At 59.4% G+C, this 17,841-nt stretch overlaps 5 protein-coding genes across 7 annotated transcripts; all 5 read left to right on the top strand.

Annotated features, from left to right (window-relative positions):
- Nucleotides 1-51: 51 nt before the first annotated feature.
- ABB37_04044 (hypothetical protein) lies at nt 52-2,694 on the top strand (the record flags this gene model as incomplete). 2 transcript variants are annotated; one of them, XM_015801576.1, is made up of 1 exon in its annotated part: nt 52-2,694. In XM_015801576.1, exon 1 carries the CDS (start codon nt 403-405, stop codon nt 2,692-2,694), a length of 2,292 nt encoding a protein of 763 aa, XP_015660196.1. In that variant the 5' UTR covers nt 52-402. The 2 variants fall into 2 exon arrangements, with proteins under 2 accessions (XP_015660196.1, XP_015660195.1); XM_015801575.1 differs by having other exon boundaries at nt 87-2,694.
- Nucleotides 2,695-3,479: 785 nt separating this feature from the next.
- On the top strand, nt 3,480-4,556 carry ABB37_04043 (putative mitochondrial hypothetical protein; the record flags this gene model as incomplete). 2 transcript variants are annotated; one of them, XM_015801574.1, is made up of 1 exon in its annotated part: nt 3,480-4,556. In XM_015801574.1, the coding sequence occupies exon 1, from the start codon at nt 3,564-3,566 to the stop codon at nt 4,554-4,556; it is 993 nt and encodes a 330-aa protein (XP_015660194.1). In that variant the 5' UTR covers nt 3,480-3,563. The 2 variants fall into 2 exon arrangements, with proteins under 2 accessions (XP_015660194.1, XP_015660193.1); XM_015801573.1 differs by having other exon boundaries at nt 3,530-4,556.
- A 409-nt stretch (nt 4,557-4,965) lies between these two features.
- ABB37_04042 (hypothetical protein) lies at nt 4,966-8,120 on the top strand (the record flags this gene model as incomplete). Its single annotated transcript, XM_015801572.1, has 1 exon — nt 4,966-8,120. Exon 1 carries the CDS (start codon nt 5,184-5,186, stop codon nt 8,118-8,120), a length of 2,937 nt encoding a protein of 978 aa, XP_015660192.1. The 5' UTR covers nt 4,966-5,183.
- A 577-nt stretch (nt 8,121-8,697) lies between these two features.
- On the top strand, nt 8,698-15,786 carry ABB37_04041 (hypothetical protein; the record flags this gene model as incomplete). The annotated part of the gene is made up of 1 exon (XM_015801571.1): nt 8,698-15,786. One exon carries the CDS (start codon nt 8,698-8,700, stop codon nt 15,784-15,786), a length of 7,089 nt encoding a protein of 2,362 aa, XP_015660191.1.
- Nucleotides 15,787-16,511: 725 nt separating this feature from the next.
- ABB37_04040 (hypothetical protein) lies at nt 16,512-17,527 on the top strand (the record flags this gene model as incomplete). The annotated part of the gene is made up of 1 exon (XM_015801570.1): nt 16,512-17,527. Exon 1 carries the CDS (start codon nt 16,721-16,723, stop codon nt 17,525-17,527), a length of 807 nt encoding a protein of 268 aa, XP_015660190.1. The 5' UTR covers nt 16,512-16,720.
- Nucleotides 17,528-17,841: the final 314 nt, after the last annotated feature.

Below are 17,841 nucleotides of genomic sequence, written 5' to 3'. Positions count from 1 at the left end.
TCTTGATGATGTTGTGCGTGGCCTCACGACAAATAAACCTTCTTCGGTTGAGAAAACGATTTCTTGTTTTTCTTTGGGTTTGAGTAGTAGAGGAGCGCAGCTTCTTTTGTGTTAAGAGAAGCCCTTTTTTTTTTTCTGTTTTCACGTTGAACCGTTGTTGTTGAGTTGACACCCCGTGCGTCTTCCTTCCCTGAAGTTCGTTGTTCTTTTTTTAAATCGCAGTCGGTATCCCCCTCCCCCCAAGGAGAAGGACCCACAGCAGTGCGAGACAGCTGGGCCAAAGTACCTTTACGGCCCCAAAGAATCTTTTTTCTTCTTCTCACATACCGAAAGGTCGAGAGGAACTCTTGTCACACACACACACACACACACACACAAAGATCCCCAAGAAGAAAAAAGAAAATGTTGTTCAATATTCGTGGTGCGATACAAAAGGAGGAGAAGGTGAAGAACCAAATGACGCTCGCCGACATCCTCGCCTTCCGCGACACGTGGAAGCAGATTCCAGAGCCGAACTTCTCCCTTGAGCGCGTGCTGCTCACGGCCCGCATGGAGAAGCAACGCAAGGCGGAGATCCCGAAGCTGGTGATGACGGACAACGGCTTCCGAATCCGCGACAAAAAGGACATGGATGAGTCGGAGCTGGAGCTGCGCCGCGTGCAAGGCTCGTTGAACAAGCTGACAGACAAGAACTTCGACGCAGTCGTCGAGGAAATGCTCTCGCCTGACCTCGTGCTGAACCCTATCGTGCTGAAGGGTGTGGTGGATATCATCTTCAACAAGGCCATGGCCGAGCCCGTCTTCTCCGGCATCTACGCCCAGCTCTGCCAGCGCATCAACGTGTACGAGCAGGAGCTCGTCGCGGAGGCCGAGGCGAACCCGGAGTCGGAGATCGGCAAGCGTGTGGCAGCCCGGCGTGAGGCGGACATGGCCCAGGGCAAGCAGCCGACCAGCGGACGCGTGCGCACCGTTCTCATCTTGCGCTGCCAGATGTTCCACGACAACTTCGTGAACCAACCGACGTTGTCTGACCCCGAGGCGGCCGAGCAGCTCCGCAAGCGCAACATGGCGAACATCAAGTTTGTCGGCGAGCTGTACATGCGCTCGCTCATCTTCCACCGTGTCATTCTCGCCATTTGCTCGACGGCGCTGGTGTTGAACTTCGTGGCGAGTTCGAAGATGGTGACGACCGACGTCGACCTCGAGCTGGTGGTGAACTTGATGAACGTGATCGGCAAGAAGTTCGACGAGAACGCGTCGACGGCGCTGCATAACGTGGCGAAGGACGCGCCGAGCTCTGAGCACCCGCACGACACGATCTGGCGCGCGCTGAACTCGGCGATGAATGACCCGCGCTTCTCGCGTCGTATTCGCTTCCTCATCCAGAACCTACTCGAGTGGCGCAGCGAGGGCTGGAAGCCCAAGGAAACGCCGGCACAGGGCACCTCCGGCGGCGACGGGGAGGGCAACGAAGCCAACACCAACAGCAGCGAACGCGCTCAACATCGCCCTGCTGGCGGCAACGCCGGTGGGCAAGGCGGCGGCAACATGCACCGCAACCCCTCGAACAGCAACATGAGCGGCGGGCCGAACAGCAGCAGCGGCAGCTCGTGGCAGCATCAAAACGCCAACAACAACCGCGGCGGTGGCGGGAACAACAATCGTGGAATGCCACGCGCCAACAGCATGGTCGAGGGCGGCGATCCAAAATTCAGTCGCGGTGGCGCCGCCGTCGCCGGTGGCAACCGCCAGGACCGCGTCGTGAGCTTCAACGACCTGAGCCAGTTCTCGAACTCGAACAGCGACTACATGATGCCGCCACCACCCTTCAACGCGCCGCAGCCCTTCGGCGCGCCCCCGCCGCCGTTCCCCGGCGATGGCGTGACCCCTTCGGTGCCCCCGCAGGCACCGCAATCGGCAGCGCAGATGAGCGAGGAGGACCGCAAGCTGATGGCGTTGGCGATGCCGCCGAAGTGTATCGACGACGATCTCACCTCGAAGGTGCTGAGCGCGATTCGCGACTCGGCCATCGACGGGGACTGGACAGCAGCGGGCAAGGTCATCGTGGAGCTGGTGCCGCAGGACGCCGCCTACATGTGTCGCATGTGCGCTGCCTACATCGTAGTGAAGAAGATTACTGAGACGCCGTCGGACGACGACCGCAAGCTGTTCACCGACTCACTGAACAGCGGCATGTTCGACGTCAAGGAGCTGACCCGCGGCTACTCGTGGTTCCTCACAAATGCGGTGGCCAACAACGTCAAGGAGGACTTCCCCCGCGCGTACAGCCGCTTCGTCGCCTGCGTGGCGGCGACGACCTCGATGGATTTTTTGTCGATGGTGAGCAACGTGATGGCCCGGACGGCGAACTACCTCGACGCGCTCTACGTCCCGCTTGAGGGGGCGGAGATGGAGTGGGAGGAGGATTTCCTCGAGGTGTGGACCTCCATCCTGGAAACGTGGAAGGCGACCCACCCCGGCTCCCAGGAGAGGCCGAGCGAGCTTCTCAACTGCATCGCGTCTGTCAAGCAGCGGCCCTTCATGAAGGACATTTCTTCCGATTTTATGATGGAGCTGCTGCAGCAGGGCTTCATGGCAGAGGCGGACGTGCAGAAGTGGATCGCGGAGAACAACTCCAACGAGAAGTACCGGGCGTTTGTGGCGGAGATGACGCAGCTTTTCCCGGAATCGTGAGATCAGCGGACTTGAAGTGAAGGGACACGTTTCCGCCCGTCTCACTTTCGTTGTGCAACGTCTTCGGCTTTTACTCTTGCCTGTCTTCCTCACGGGGCTTTTCGTCTTTTATGTTTACGCTGGTGTCTCGCGTCGTCCTGTGCTGTGTGTCGCGAAGTCTCGACCGACGCACGCTGCCCCGCGAAGCGTGCGTATGCGCGTAGCACTTTTCCAATCAAATGCTTTAGGTCATCGCGATGCAAGCAAGCATCCAGTCTTTTTTTTTCCCGTTCTCTTTCTTTCCTTCTCGTTTCCATCAGAACGCCTGCGCACGGCGATAACAAGTGTGTGCTTTCTTCTTTTAATGTTCTTTTTTTTTTCTTCTTTTAAGTTTAATACTTCCAATTGAACAATGCAGCCCGGTCTCAGCACACGCGGTATCTCAAAAGTGGTGCACGTACCTCCGAGAGCCGTCTCTTTGCTCTTCCTGTTCTTCTGTGGCGATATGTGAGGAAGAACAATGCGTTCTTTTCTGTGTTGGTTTTCTTTTTTCAAAGCAGATCGCGAGCCACAAAAAGAAGTACGTGCGTTGTGATGAGACGTGCACTCCGCCCTCCGTCGAGGTACTGTTGTACACAACCACACTTTTCTTTTTGCTTGCTGAACTCCATCGAAGCGTCATCCTTCTCTGGAAAGCCATATACTTGGCTTCGCTGCGTGTCCTCCACGTCCGCTGTCTTTCTCTGTTGTCTTTCTCTCTCTCTCTCTCTCCCTTTTCCTTGAACATCCCAACGTTCACTTTCACAGAGAGGCTGTTGAAGCTTCCGTACTCCTTATTGGGAACCGCTGATTTGTAGACCGATTCGGCCACCGGCACCCCACGACGCACCATGTTGCAGCGCACGGTGGTGGTGCTCAAGTCGCAGCACAAAAACGTGCTCCGCAAGAGTCGGCCGCACATGCAGAAATACAAGGAGCTCAACCGATGGCAGCGGGAGGCGCAGGGCATTAGCAAGTGGGATCAGTCGCACTCCCACCGGCCGCAGCCGCACGTGGAGCGGTTCAACCCCGAAGGCGTCGGTCTCACTCGCGGCACCTCGGCCTTTGCGTGGAAGTGGTGGCACACACAGTACCCGTGGCTCCCGAACGTGGCACCGGCGGACTACGCGACTCCTGTTCCCCGCGGCATCCGGCCGCCCGCCTGGGATGCGGAGTTTGCCGACGTGGTGCTCAGCATGGACAGTGAGGAGATTCGCAGCTATCTGGTGGACAAGCTGACGGAGGTCATCTTTGCTGAAACGCAGCGCGACGGCTACGAACTGCGTCGCCTCGACTTCGAGGGCAAGCCGCTGACCGCCCTGCCAGAGCGCCGCATTATTGAGAGCTTTGTGTTTGAGGAGGAGACGCTGCGGGAGCGCGTACTGGACCAGGTGGTGGAGGGCATCTTTCGTCTGGCACCTACCTCGGCCGACCGCCAGGAGCTGAAGAGCGTGGCGAACGTGATTGATTTCGTGCTCACCCACGTCACCTTGGCACGCGAGCCGGAGCGGTACGTGGTGACCGCTGCAGCCCGTGCCGTGATGCGCTCGCACCCGTTGCAGCCGCAGCTGGGTTTCGCGCACGCACTTCCCACCGACAACCGCGACGCCATTGTGCGGGAGTGGGAGCGCAGTCATCATTTGGATTGGCAGTTCGGCCACGCCGTGTACGAGCCGCGAAACGAGGAGAAGGTGGAGGGCAACCTGACGTGGCTGCGCGAGGTTCGCCACAACGAGGCACGGGAAGCTTTCCAGGCGGACGTCGACTCCGGTGAGGCACGGCGACGGCACATGGAAAAGATCCAAGCCGCCGCTCGGGTGCAGGCAACGAGTCCATCGGAGTGAGCGAGGGAAAAACAGAGAAGATACGGGCATGCCTGTTTGTGTTCGAAGTATTGTTTCGCGTCCTGTTGGGCAGAAGAGGGTGTGGGGTCTTTGCGCTGTAATTTTCACACTGGTCAAAACAGAACGCAGAGCGACGTGACACGAAAGAAGCAAGTTTTTGTTCCCCCAATTGGAAAACGGATGCACGTGTTCGCACTCGAGCCTTGCCTCTTTTTAATGTAAGGCTGTTCGGTGCAACGGGAATCGAATGCTGTGTGTGCGGTTTAAAGGGGCGATGGTGAACAATCCACACCGATAAGCATCCCCGTAATTGCTTACGCATGAGTTGTTTGCCCTTGCGCTTTTGTAACTTTCCGGCACACGTGTTCCTTCTCTCTCTCTTTCTTCTGCGTGTGTTTCTCGATAATTAGAAACTTTCCACATAATTTCTTCGCAGCAAAGGTGCGCATTGCAGCCACACGCTGTCCCTTCGTATTTTGTAGTACTCCTCCGTCACACAGAACTGTCTCCTTTTTTTTTTTGGGGGGGGTCTGTCTCTTTTTTCATTGCCGATATCGAGAGGGAATTCTTCTAATGAACCGGGTAGCTGAAGACAGAGGCCTCGTCTCTACAGCGGACGAGGCAGTCATGAGCTCGTCCTACCACTCGGCGATTACCAGAAATTCCATCGGGAATCAGCTTCCCACGCTTTCCGCGTCGAACAACGGAGTACCGTATGCAGAAGTGCAAGCGCCGACTGTTGCTGCTGATGCTACCTCCATGAAAGACGCCGCAGCCGCTGATGCTGACCCGGAGTTGCTCGAGCAGCAGCTGCAGCTTATTCAACTTTGTTTTGCCGAGCACGAATTTGGCATCGTGGTCGATGAGAAGGGCGAAGAGGTGGGCGGATCTTCTTCTTCGTCTTCGTCCGACAGAAGTAGCAGCGAGTCCACGCAGGAGGAGTCCGGAAGCGGTTCAGGGGCGGTGCCCTTCTCGTCACCTGCGGCGCGGAGAGGCCGCCGCAGCCACCGCTACTCCGCCTACGATCCGCTGAGTTTCGTGAGGGGAAAAGTTCAGCATGGCGTGCCGTTGACCGTCCTGTCGCAGGATTTGCACTCCTACGCGCAGTACCTCGAGGACAAGATCGCAGAATGCGTCAACACGGACGTGCACACCGCCTTCGTGAACGTCTCCAGTCATCTTGTGGGCATGCGTGATGAGCTGTCATACATGGAGCGGCCCCTCGCCGTCGCGATGGAGAAGCTATCGGGTGCCGTCGCCCAGCTCTCAACGACCTCGCTTGGCGTGAAGAACGAGGTGGAGGCGGCGTGTGCCGCGGAGATGGAGCGCTACTTCGACGCCGTGTACTTGAAAGGCGTGGTCGTGTACGAGACGATCGCGTACCAGTTGGACGATTTAGCGCAGCTGCTGCAGATTACTGTGGACGCGACACCGTCACGGTCGCCCGCCATTGCCGCGACAAAAGGCACCACCGCTAACGGCAGCTCACGAAACCTCTCTTCTGCAGCCCACGAAGCCACCTCAAAGGGCAGCAGTTTAAGGAAGGAGACTTTCACCATCGCTGCTGGCACACAGCTCTCCGATGCAGCGCTTGACATCCTCGAGGACGTCGTGCTCCTCTTCCAGGAGTTGAAAGAGGTGTGTCAGCGCCTTGTGTCACTGGCGTCGCGTCAGCAAGAGAAGGCGGACATGGCGGACTACGTCGCTGCGGCAGAGAGGTCGGTCATGGGAGTGTTGGAGGTGGTGCTGGGGCACGTGAGCCGCATGACGTTCGGCGTCCTTGCGGCTGCAGATGCAAAGACAGGTGTTAAGTCAACTAACTCCCCAGAAGTAGAAGATGCGGCACCATCACCCGCTGCCCGTCAGCTGCTCGGCCGCGTCATTGAGCTGTACGGTCAAGCAGGCGAACGGGAACAGTTCAGCGCGGTGTTCCGCAATGCGGTTCTGCGGCCTCCCTTGGAGGCGGTGGTCTCGTGGAAGGCGGCCACACAAGCACGCCAGAGCGCGGAGGGCACGGTCGCGTTGCTGGAGCAGATGAAGACGGTGTTGCGAACCAAATTTCTCCCGCTGCTGCCGCTGCTGCGCGAGAGCTACGGTGCGCCGTTGCACCCAGTCGCGACGATTGTGTGGCCCATCCTGAGCGAGACGCTCGTGAAGAAGCTGCCATCGCTTTACGAAGTCGGCATCCCGAACCACTTCCAGATCAAATACAAAGCGGCGTACAGCGTGTTGGCGATGGCGGAGGCCGCCTGCGCCGACCTCGCCGAGCTCGCCGTTCTGCGGCAGTCGCCGGATGTGGTGCTGTGGAACCACAAGTGGAACCTGGACGTGTACGCGGCGCTGCGGGTGAGTGAGGTGGATAAGGCGCTGCAATCCGTGGCCTCTCCTCTTGACCGTCTGCCGCCTTCCACAGAGGGCGGTTACCACCTCCGTCTGTTCTACATTGTACAACACCAGCTGCTGCATTTGTTTTCCCCAGCAGTGTATTTGTACCTGTGCACTCCGCGCTTCTTGCGGCAGACGGTGGCCTGCTGTTACCGTGTGCTGCAGCGTGTGCAGGAGGCGATTGCGAGGTCGCCAGCGGTGGCCGTTGCAAATACTGCGAATCAAACGGAGGACAACGGTAGCAAAAGCAGTAATGCCAGCCCAGTCGATGGAGCGACACCAGCAACGGACGCAGCTGCTGCGGCGGCCGCCTCGGCTGCGAGCGAGACGCTTCTGCTTGCCATTGCCGATGCCCACGTCTTGCGTAGTTTCCTCACGGGCGAGCTCCTGCCACTCATACTGGAGCGCTTGTGCGGTGAGACAGGCGAAGCTGCCGCCGCTGCAGCAACGCAAAATTCTTCCGCACTACCGACGTCAGAGCGCACTGCCACAGCGCTTGTCACCGACGTGATCGACTTTGCGAGCAGAACCGTCTGCGGTCAGTTCGTGCAGCACGCCCGCGCGACGCTGGTGCGCCAAGTCACGGACGACTCGACGGGTCCGCTGCAGAACGTCAAGTCGGTGCGCTCCGCCTACTCCCACACGCGCAAGACGATGCCGTCCGCGGCGTCGTGGTACGTCGCGCCGGTGTTGCAGCCATTGCGTCATTTTATGGAGGAGGCGGAGCGTTGCGGCTTTGCAGGGGCCGCACTCGAGGAGACCGTTGCGGAAATACTCCGTGTGATCGTCAAGCAGTTTGTGGTGTTGGCCAAGGACACGCTCATCACCGCGAAGAAGACGGAAGAGAGCTGGGAGAAGTTGCGGCGGCGCAAGGAGGGCACCGCAGCCTCGCCAGTGGCGGGGGAAAGCGGTGCGGCGGAGGCAGCAGCCGGGGAGGGCCCCGCCACAGCGGTGGCTCCTGGTCAGCGTGTGACGGTGGAGACGGCAACGGACCGCGATAAGATGACGATTCAGCTGTGGATGGACGCACGTGCGTTGTGGCAGGCGGTGCAGCAGCCGCCGCTGAACGTGGCGGAGGCCGCGGCGGCAACGGCGTTTGCGCCTGCGTTTGAGTTGCTGCGTCGCGCGGAGTGGATCCAAGGCGCGGACGTCCCTGAGCCTCCCGACGTGGACGCGTAACACGACGGCGATGGAGAGACGGAGGGAGGAGATAATGATGGTTTTGTTTTATTTATAAGGTGCGCTGATCAGTCAAACACGCCTGGGCTGTTGCGTTCGTGTTCTTGTGCTCTCTCCCGGTTTATCTGTTTTCTGTACATTGTGCGTTTGGAGTTGCATTCATACCGAACTTGATGCCCCCTCAGAAAGAAAAAGCTCTCTGTTTCCGCACTCAGGCTTCTTGATTTCTCCTTCTTTGACCGCGCTATCATGTTTTCAAATTGGAAGGCTGCTTTTACTGGCCATACACAATCAGCGCATGTTTCTCGCTGGGAAACAAAGAGGTCTAAAAGCGCCGTTCTTTTTACCCGCTTCCTTCGCTCTTCACTGTTTCTCTCTCTACGCTTTCTTTCAACATGTTGCTTTGTTTTCCTTTTACATTCGCAAAGGATTCGTTGATTGGACAAAAACACTGCGACGCTGTCTGGCAGACGCAAGCGGTAGACAAAAAAAAAACGCTTCGAGGCAGTTCGCTTTCGTTCTTTCTATCCTTCTCTCATAATCCGTCACCCTCTGGAAAACAGGAAAAGTAATCAGGATGAGTTCGATCGAGCCATCCGCGGCTGCAGAGACCGCGGTGGGGACGACCTCGACGCATTTGGAAGAGGTCCGCGACCGTCTTTGGGGCGCGCTGCGTGTGACGCACGAGCAAAGAAGCGGCGCAGCAGAGCCAGACAACGGCGAGGAAAGCAAGCTGCAGGGTGGGCACATGGTGGACCGAATGCCCTCCGATGTACATACAAGTCCCACAACACCTGCAGCACCGCTAGAACTGACGCGTGTGGACATGGAGCAGCTGATCTCCTGTGTTTACTGCGCCGTGCACATCAACGCCACAGCACAAGATTCTCAAGATGCGGCAACGTTGGTGTTAAAACAACTAGACACCGACTTGCTTGAGCCGCGTGCTTCCGTCGAGGCACCATACACGCAGGTGGACGTCGTGACGTTCTTAAACAGCGTACCTTCTCTCTGGCTCCCGGACTTGGTGGCGGCGCAGGAGGAGGCAGCGCAGCTCAGCGGTGGCAGCTCATTGCTGGAAGACTTCAATCTCGAGCTGATTGACTGCATCGTAAATGACGAGGAGCCGCACAACCTTCTCGAGCCAGCGGAGGTGCTGACCCTTCAGCGGACCACGGCCGCCATCGAGCTTGTCGCTCCGTACACAGACTACATAACGTTGTCCTCGATGCACGGCTATCCGCCCGTGTACGACACGCTCTTCGCGAAGCTGCGCAGCTTAGATGAGCGCAGCGCCGGCGGTCTTTCCTTGTCGCAGTTCCGCCTCTTCTTCCACTGGTTTTATGCCATGCACTTCCGCAACACGAACTTGCCGCGGTCCAACGCGGCCGCCGACGACATCTACCAGCGCTACCTCGACTCACACGGCGACTTGACGATCACGCAGTTCCGGCTCGCCTGCGAGGAGATCTGCGCCGTGTACGTGCAGATTCGTGACGCCGCCCCTTACTTGCAGCAGCTTGTTCAACGGACAGAGAGTGTCAGGTCAGAAGGCGGCACGCCAAGTCAAGACAACAATGCCTGCTCTTCTGCAGCAGACGCCGAGTTTTTTCTTCACCCGGAAAAGGCGACGCTGCCCGCCTGGCAACGTGATCTGATCGAACCCACGCAGCTCTACCTTCCAGATGAGCTACGTGTGGTGCAGCAGGAGGCCGAGCGCCACCGGCGCCACAGCAGCCCGCGCATTCTTCTCACCGGTCCGGTCGGGATTGGTAAAAGCGTCGTGGGGCGGCAGCTTGCCGACGCACTCCACTGCGTGCATCTGGATGTCCTCGAGTTGGCCTTCGAGGTGTTTCAGAGAAGGCGCCAAAGCTCCGTCGGGGACGTGATCGTTGCGTGTGTGCAGGAGCAGACGCCGGTTCCGCTCGAGGCGCAGGTCACGCTGCTTCGCGAGGCGATAACGAGTGAGCGGGCGCAGTACCGCGGCTACGTCTTGAGTGACACCATTACCTCCACCACCGACGCCATCGAACTGGTGGAGGAGCACTTTATTCGTCCGTTGAAAATACTGGAGGAGGCGCGACCCGACCACGTCGTGGAGCTGGTATGCGCGGAGCCGGAGGTGTACGCGGAGTACGCGACCACACGCACCGCGGTAGGTGTACCGGCGTGCGTATCCGCGTGTGCTGCGGTGGCCGCCAATGTAGAGAAACGCCGCCAGGCCGCGGAGAAGCAGCAGATGAAGGCGGACTGCGAGAAGATTCTCTTGCACTTGTTGGAGCTGGAGAGTGTGGCGCCGAAGAAAGGAGGTCCATCGGAGGAGTTGCAGCTGGCCCGGCAGCAGGCTGTGGAGGCGCAGGAGATCCTCGACGCACTGAGCGCGGAAGAAAACGAGGCAAGCGCAGAGGGACCGACGAGGGGGGACGCCTTCGAGAGCGCAGAAGAGGTGTCGTCGGAGGCGAAAGCCGCGCAGGAGAGCGAGGAGATTCGCCTTTGTCTTTGTGCGTTGATATACGAAGGCCGCAAAGCTGCCTGTGTGCTGGCAGTTGCGCCAGCCCCAGCGGCCGATGCATCAGCGGACGGCAGTGGCGAGCGGTCACCTGCCGACGCGATCGCGCCACTCACCACGCAGGATTGGACTTCCTGCTGGCGCAAGACGAGCGAAGCCGCTCGCCACCTTGGCCGGTACCTCTCCGTTGATCCCATTGCATCGCTTGACAGCACGCACGTGGTGTCGTACATTACGCATGCCTTTAACCTGTATCCCTGCGATCTTGCGGAGGTGCTCGGTGTACCGGGTGAAGAAACCGTGGATGACGCAGCGGCGTCCTCTGCTGCCTCTGATGCAGTTGTGGAAGCGCATGCCACCCGCGCCCGTCCCTCCTCGTTGGCAGACGATGAAGAGCGCTGTCGACTGGTCGAGGAAGTGGTGGCCGAGAAGGGGCTGAGACCGTCCCCGATTTGGAAGCGTTACTGCCCGGTGACGGCCGCCGTCGACGGCGTGCTAATCGAAGGCGCTGCGTGCTACGCGTGCGCCTATCGGGGCTGCTACTACTACTTTGCCTCCAGCTCCAAGCGGAACGATTTTGTCGACCACCCCACGCGGTACCTTCGCCAGGCTTTCCCGGAGCAGAAAGCGGTGCTGTTGCTCGCAGATGACGCGATCATTGCGACGCTGCCGGAGCTGCTTCAGCAAGTCGCCGACGATATCACCGTTCAATGTCGTCTCACACCGTTTTCTGCGTCGACGTTCGCTACGTTGATGGAGCCGCGGCACCTGCTGCTACAATCCCGCGCAGCTGCAAAGGATACGCGCCGCAAGACGGAAGCGGCCACCCGCAAGGCCCGCCACGAGCGACAAGAAATCGCTGCCAAGGCGCTGGCGAAGAAGTCGAAGGGCAGGCTCGAGCCCACCAAGCCGAAGACAAAGAAGCTGTCCGACTCGGTCGCACGCAAATCGCCTCTGCAGCCGACAGCGCCGCAGGCGCACAAAGGCAGTGCTGGCGGACGGCGTCGTGTACCGCGGGCGATGGTGGTCGAGGGCCCGCAGAGCATGGCAGAGGAGAAGCAGATCCTCATCGACGCTGCGAAGGACAAGATGGCGGAGGGCGCGCCGCTGCTGGTGACCGCAATAGCTGCGGCCGACCTCGACTTCACTCTCTTTCACAAGTTGTGGAAGCAGCAGGTGGTGCCGGAGACGGTGGTGGCCTTGAGCTTCCTCAAGACTGCCGCTGCCGATGGTGCGGCGGGGTCAACAGAAGAGGCGGGAGACGAGCAAGACGGAGACGAGGCGGATGATGACGACAGCAAAAATAACGAAGGAGAGGGACGCGGAAACGACTCCTCAACAGCAGCGTCGTCCGCATCCACGTTTCAGCGAATCGTGCAACTGCTGGAGAAACGCCCAAAGGTGGACTGGCGTACCGCGAAAGCAGAGGCCAGCCAAGGCGGCGCTGCCGTCGTCGCGCCGTCCTACGACATTCACACGATCCCTGTTGACGACTCTGCGATTGTCTCGGAGATCGTCGCCGAGGTGATGCAGCAGTTAAACCCGCTCTCCATTGTGGCCAGCGAGGACGCCGTGGATGAGGCACTCGGAGAAGAGGGCGAAGACGGCGCTGCGGAGGACGGCGACGAGGAAGACGAGGAGCAGGCGGCGGAGGACGAGGCACTGCTCTACCCGGACGAAACGCAGCGTCCCTCTGCTCTCCCTCGTGCGCGCCGCGACCCCCTTGTCAAGCCCATGCGCCGCTTTCTGCACCAGTTCGGCTCCCGCCTGGACTACTGCCCCGTCACGTTACACGATCGCGGCATCCTCGTGCGTGGCAGTCAGGAGTTCTGCCTGCACTACGCGGACGGGCTTTACATCTTTGCCACCGAGGACGCGCGCAACGCCTTTGCGCGGTGTCCGCAGCGCTACGTTGGTGAGCTGCCCCCGCAGGATGTGCCGCCGCGTATGTGGATCGTCGGCGTTACGCAGTCGGGCAAAAAGACGCTGGCTTCCGGGCTGCAGGAGGCGTACCGCGTGCCCTTCTTCGTGTATGACCGTCAGTTCTTTGAGGAGTGCGTCGACACCGCGTTGACGCCCGGTGGTGGCATGGTGCGCGGCGTCTATATCCCTGAGGACACGACGGAGGCGAACCCGTATCTGAAGCGTGCCTTCACTCTGCTGGAGGAAGTACACGACAAGGAGAAGGAGGAGAAGAAGCAGATGGAGGCGAAGGCTGAGGCGGAGCGACAGCTCGAGGAGCATGAGCGAAAACTCGAGGAGCGAGAAGCACGAGAGGACGCCGGAGTGGAGGAAGAAGAGGACACGTCGGACGAGGATGACTGGACAGAGGAGAAGGAGGCGGCGCTCCAGGAGAAAGTCGAGTTTGAGCCGGAGGACGAGGAGGACAAGCAGGTGCGGCTGAGCGAGGCGTACCTGCGCATTGCCAGCTGCGTGACGCGCTTCCGCCCCTTCGACAAACTGGGCTACGTCATGATCTGCCCGCCTTTCTCGGACGGCGACCTCGACGTCCTCTTTGACGAGGGCGGCATTCCCGAGGTCGTGGTGCGGCTGAGCATAGACGAGGACGTCTTCAATCAGCGCAGCACGTTGCGGGCGGCTGCACGGCGCGCCGCGGCGCAGCAGGCGAAAGCGCTCGACGTCGCCGCGAAGGAGCGGGAGGCGGCCCAGCACGCGACGCAGAGGTCACGCGAGGCAACTCTGCTGCAGCGTGCCCGGGAGAAGGCGTTGGCGAAGTGGCGGCGGCGTCACATCGGCGTGAACGACGTCGACGAACCGTCCGACGTAGACAACGAAGACGAAGAGTCAGACGCGAACAAACAGAAGAGCGACGGCGAAGCATCGAGCTTGCGGAAGCAGAATAAGAAGAGTAAGGTGGCCGACGAAGAGGAGACCGAAGTCGAGGCAGAGGCCGACCGGCAAGCGCAGGAGGACGCGCTGGAGGAGTTCATGACCTTCGTGGAGGAGCGCCGTGTGGAGGTGGTGAACGTCAACGCCGCGGCCGCGCGGGAGACGGTACGACGGGCCGTGGTGGATGCCCTCGGCCGCCACCTGGACAACCGTGCATCGCTCTTCTACCACCCTGAGGTGATTCGCCCGGACGAGGTGGCGGCGCGTCTGGCGAGTGGGCAGTGCGACTGGTCCTCCTTCGGCTCTCAGGATCCGGTGCGGCTGTACGCCTACCGCCGCGAAGGCCAGCGGATGGTATGCAAGTGGAAGCCGTCCGGCGTGCGTGTGGGGCCGGAGGTCGATGAACACGGCGAGGACGCAGCTCTCGCAGACCACATTGAGAGTGCCGATGATAGGCAGCCGCCAGAGGAGCCGGAGGAGCTCAGTGAGGTCGCGTCGGACGACGTGGAGGAGTTGCGGGACGCCGTGCAGCGGCGTGACAACCGCGCCCGTCGTGCGGCGGCTCGCCGTGTGGCCCGCGTGAACGCCCGTCTCTATTCGTTCGACGACGACACGACGTTGGCGCGGTTCATGCGCAACCCGTGGCCGTTTCTGCGGGGGCCGCCGCCGAGCCCCACGCTGTCGCCTGCACCGGTGGTGGCCGTGTTTGAGCCGGACACGCGTTGTGAGTCGGAGGTGGTAGGCGCGAAGCAGCGCTGCCTCGCGGACTCCGTCGCGTACAACCTTCACACCAAGTGCGTCTCTACGTCGTCGCTATTGGCGTGGGGCGCCGTGCATACTCACTGGCAGTCGCTGCGGCTGGAGTGCATGCTGGCCGCCCAGCAGGGCCTTGTCGATGCGTCGCTCACGCAGAAGCTGCTCCAACTGTACTTGTCGTCTGCGGAGACGAAGAAGGACGGTGCGGTGTTGCACAACCTGCCCATCACCGCCGTGTCTGCGGAAGCATTAACTCGCGTGAAGGGCACTGCGCCAGTGATGAGGGTGATAACAGCCCTGCCCGAGGACAGCGCCACGACGGCTTTATCATCATCGTCGTCCTCGCCCGCGGGGTCATCGCCACAGGAGCTCGCTGCGCTGGTCGCGCAATCGATGCGCACGTACGCCTCTGTTGGCCTCACGCTGCCGCATCCGTGTGCGCCGCTGGACAGCAGCAACTTAGTCGCGGCCGTCCACGGCGTTGTGGGTTTCTGTGCGGATGCGCAGGAGGCACGTCTTCGCGAGTGTCGCGCCTTCCCTGTGGCTCTTCGCAATTCATACGAAGTTTTTCAACACGTCCAGCGCCACCTGTCGGAGTACAGTGCCTACTGCCCCTACGAGTGGGTCGAGAACGGAGACTTGGTGAAGTGCATCCCAGCCGATCGTTCGTCTGCCTCTGTGCCGATTGACCTGTGTCTGGGGGCCAAGTACCTTGGACAGTACTTCTTCTTCAGCTCCGCAGACTACCTCGATCGGTTCTTGCGCAACCCGACGACCGTGACAGACCCCGCCACGGCGAAGCCGATGCCAAAGTACTTGCCATCCCTGGTGCCTGCAGCCGCTGCTGCTCAGCTGAAGGAGGCGGACCTCGCTCTTGAGGGCTGCTGCCCCGTCTTGCTGTACGACACGCGTGACCGTTGTGGCATGCGTGGGGTGCGGCAGCCGATTGCGAAGAAGGGCTCGTTAGACTTTGTGGCGGAATACAACGGACAGAAGTACGCAATGCTGAACGAGGAACACCAGAAGCGCTTCCTGCGTCGCCCGTGGCAGTACGTGGAGGGCGCGCAACTGCCGGCCGTCCTGCGGCGACCGCTGCCGAAGGGCATGAGACCGTCCGCGATCCCCGACACGGAGGAGTACCTTCAGCGTCAACTCTACGACCCGGTGGCGCAGGCCCTGGTGGCGGTGGGGCGGGAGCGGCCCATCTACCCCGGCCTCTCCGTCGAGGAGTCCGCCCTGAAGTACATTGCGCTCTACCTGAAGGCACACCGCGACCCCGCGAACCTCAGCCCCTTTGAGGCGGCGTCCTACACGACCAACTTCGAGTTATTCCACAAGCGCGCCACGCTCTACCGACACGTGCTGTCGAGGGAGGCGAATGGGACGGCTCTGGAGAGGGTTGCGGCCGCGGCGGCGACTGCGACAAACGGGGCGTCCGCCGACGACGAGGAAGCGAATAAAACCTTCTGCGCTTCTTACGAGGAAGTGCGTGCTGACGCGCACCAGATGAATTGGCTAAACCGACTCCCAAATCCCGCGCTCAGCCCCTGAAAAAAAAAAAAGAAGGAAGCACGGTCAAGTTACGTTGCTCCATGGCTGGCCATCTTTCGCGACTTGACGTTGCCGTTTCTGCCGTTTTACGGATGCAGCGCATGCGAGGAAGTGCCTTTCCTTGGCGCAAGCAGACGTGTATCGAATGAATGTACATGAACAACTGTAGAGTTTGAGGCTGTGTTTTTGGATGTAGTCACTCAATGGTCCCTTTCCGCGTTGCCTTCTCGATTGTTTTTGCTTCCCTTTTTCCTCAGTTTCTTTTTTTCCCTGTTGGCACATCGCGTTCGTAAGGAGAACCGTGCCGCCTCTAGAGAGCAGTTATGTATGATACGTAGGATGTAAAGAAGATTTTTTTTGTTATTGTTGGTGCGGGAGATGCAAATATACTTTGCGCAAAATAAAAAGGAACGTCAAATCGTGCCTGAGCTTGTGAGGAGCAGCCGATGCGTTTTCACGCACGTACATGCACGGACACGCACACGTGAAATCCTCTCCTTTCGGCGACACGCTATTTCTTGTAATTTCAAGAATCACGACAGCGATTCTCTCCACTTACCAAACCACCGCTGTAAAAGAGCTTACGTTTTGGAGTTCAAAATATGTTTTATCTTTTTTCTTTATCTGCCATTCATCTGTTCCCTTGCACTGTCTTTGTTGAGGTCTTTTTTCTCTCTGTCTCTCTGCTTTTCACTCTGTTACATTCTTTTCCCACTCGTTCTCCAGCTTTCCATCGCTTTTTGCTGTTCATGAAGAAGGAGATTTGCACCTTTGGCGCTTTACACTCTTGTCTGCTGAGAAGACGAGGCGGCAAGCTCGATACCCTGTTCTCACACTCCACATAATTATTGTTCACCTGCGCTTTGGAAAACTCAGCTGTTTTGCTGTCGTTGCGTAACGCTGTCATTGAGGTCCGCGCACTTCACCTTTAGTCATGTCCATCACGGTTCGCATTCGCACTCCGAAGAGCAGTGCGCCGGTGCAGGCGGAACTGAGCCTGAGCGAGAGGTGGAGCGAGGCGGCTGTCGTTCTCTCCGAGAAGTCCGGCGTTGCGCTGGACCGCATGCATGTCCTCGCCGGATTTCCCCCAAAGCGGATTGAACCGGCAGCGAGCACGCCGCTGGCGGAGCTCAAACTGCGTGCAAACGACATGCTCATCATTCAAGAAGGCGAGGCGACGGTGCAGCTGGGCAACACCGGTGAGAAGTACGTGCGGCCTGCGTCGGAGCGCGCGCACTTCACACGGCGCCGCTGCCCCGCCGACAACAGCTGCCTCTTTCACGCCTGCGCCTACGTTCTGCACGACAAGAGTCGGGGCGACGGTGCGCTGATCCGGCAGGAGTGTGTACGGGCGATTCGAGAGCACCCGGAGATGTTCAACCGGAACACCCTCGGCATGGACCCCGTGGATTACGCGGCGTGGCTCTCACAGAAGGACACGTGGGGTGGCGCAATTGAGTTGGAAGTCCTCTCGTTCTTGTACAAGACGGAGATCTTTGCCCTCGACCTCCAGTCGTCCACTGTGCAGAAGTTTGGAACAGGGATGGGCTACACGGTACGTGTGTTCCTCGTCTACACTGGCAACCACTACGACTGCATTGCCATGAACCCGACGTACAACTCAACATCAGAGCGGGAGGACCAGACACTGTTTAGCAGCCGCGACGACAACGTCCTGCAGCGTGCTACACGTTTTGTCGCTGACGAAGGCGAAAAGATGAGAAAGGGTAATTCCATGTAAAGGAGAAACCAAAACAACGTTGTGTCTGGGCTGTGAGAAGCACAGCGCGAGGGCCACGTTCCATCTGCCGCGCGAAGGACGGCTCGTTTGCATAGTCCTTTTCTTTTGTTCTTTACTGATCAATCATTCGTTAGCGCTTTATTACAATAGCTCGCAGTATTGTTTAATTATCTGGAATTGCGTTGACGCTTTCTTTATCGCTGATGCGTTGTAGCACAAAAAAAAAGGTCATAGATCGAGGAGGTTGTCGCATGTCCGGAAGTGTATCACGTTCACGGCCAGCAACGTTACATACTGAATGTCAACGGCATTTT

This window comes from Leptomonas pyrrhocoris, assembly GCF_001293395.1.
Source record: "Leptomonas pyrrhocoris isolate H10 chromosome Unknown, whole genome shotgun sequence".
In the NCBI taxonomy this organism is placed as follows: Eukaryota; Euglenozoa; class Kinetoplastea; order Trypanosomatida; family Trypanosomatidae; genus Leptomonas; species Leptomonas pyrrhocoris.
Note: the sequence above shows the minus strand (reverse complement) of the source record. Positions and strands in the feature narration are given on the sequence as shown.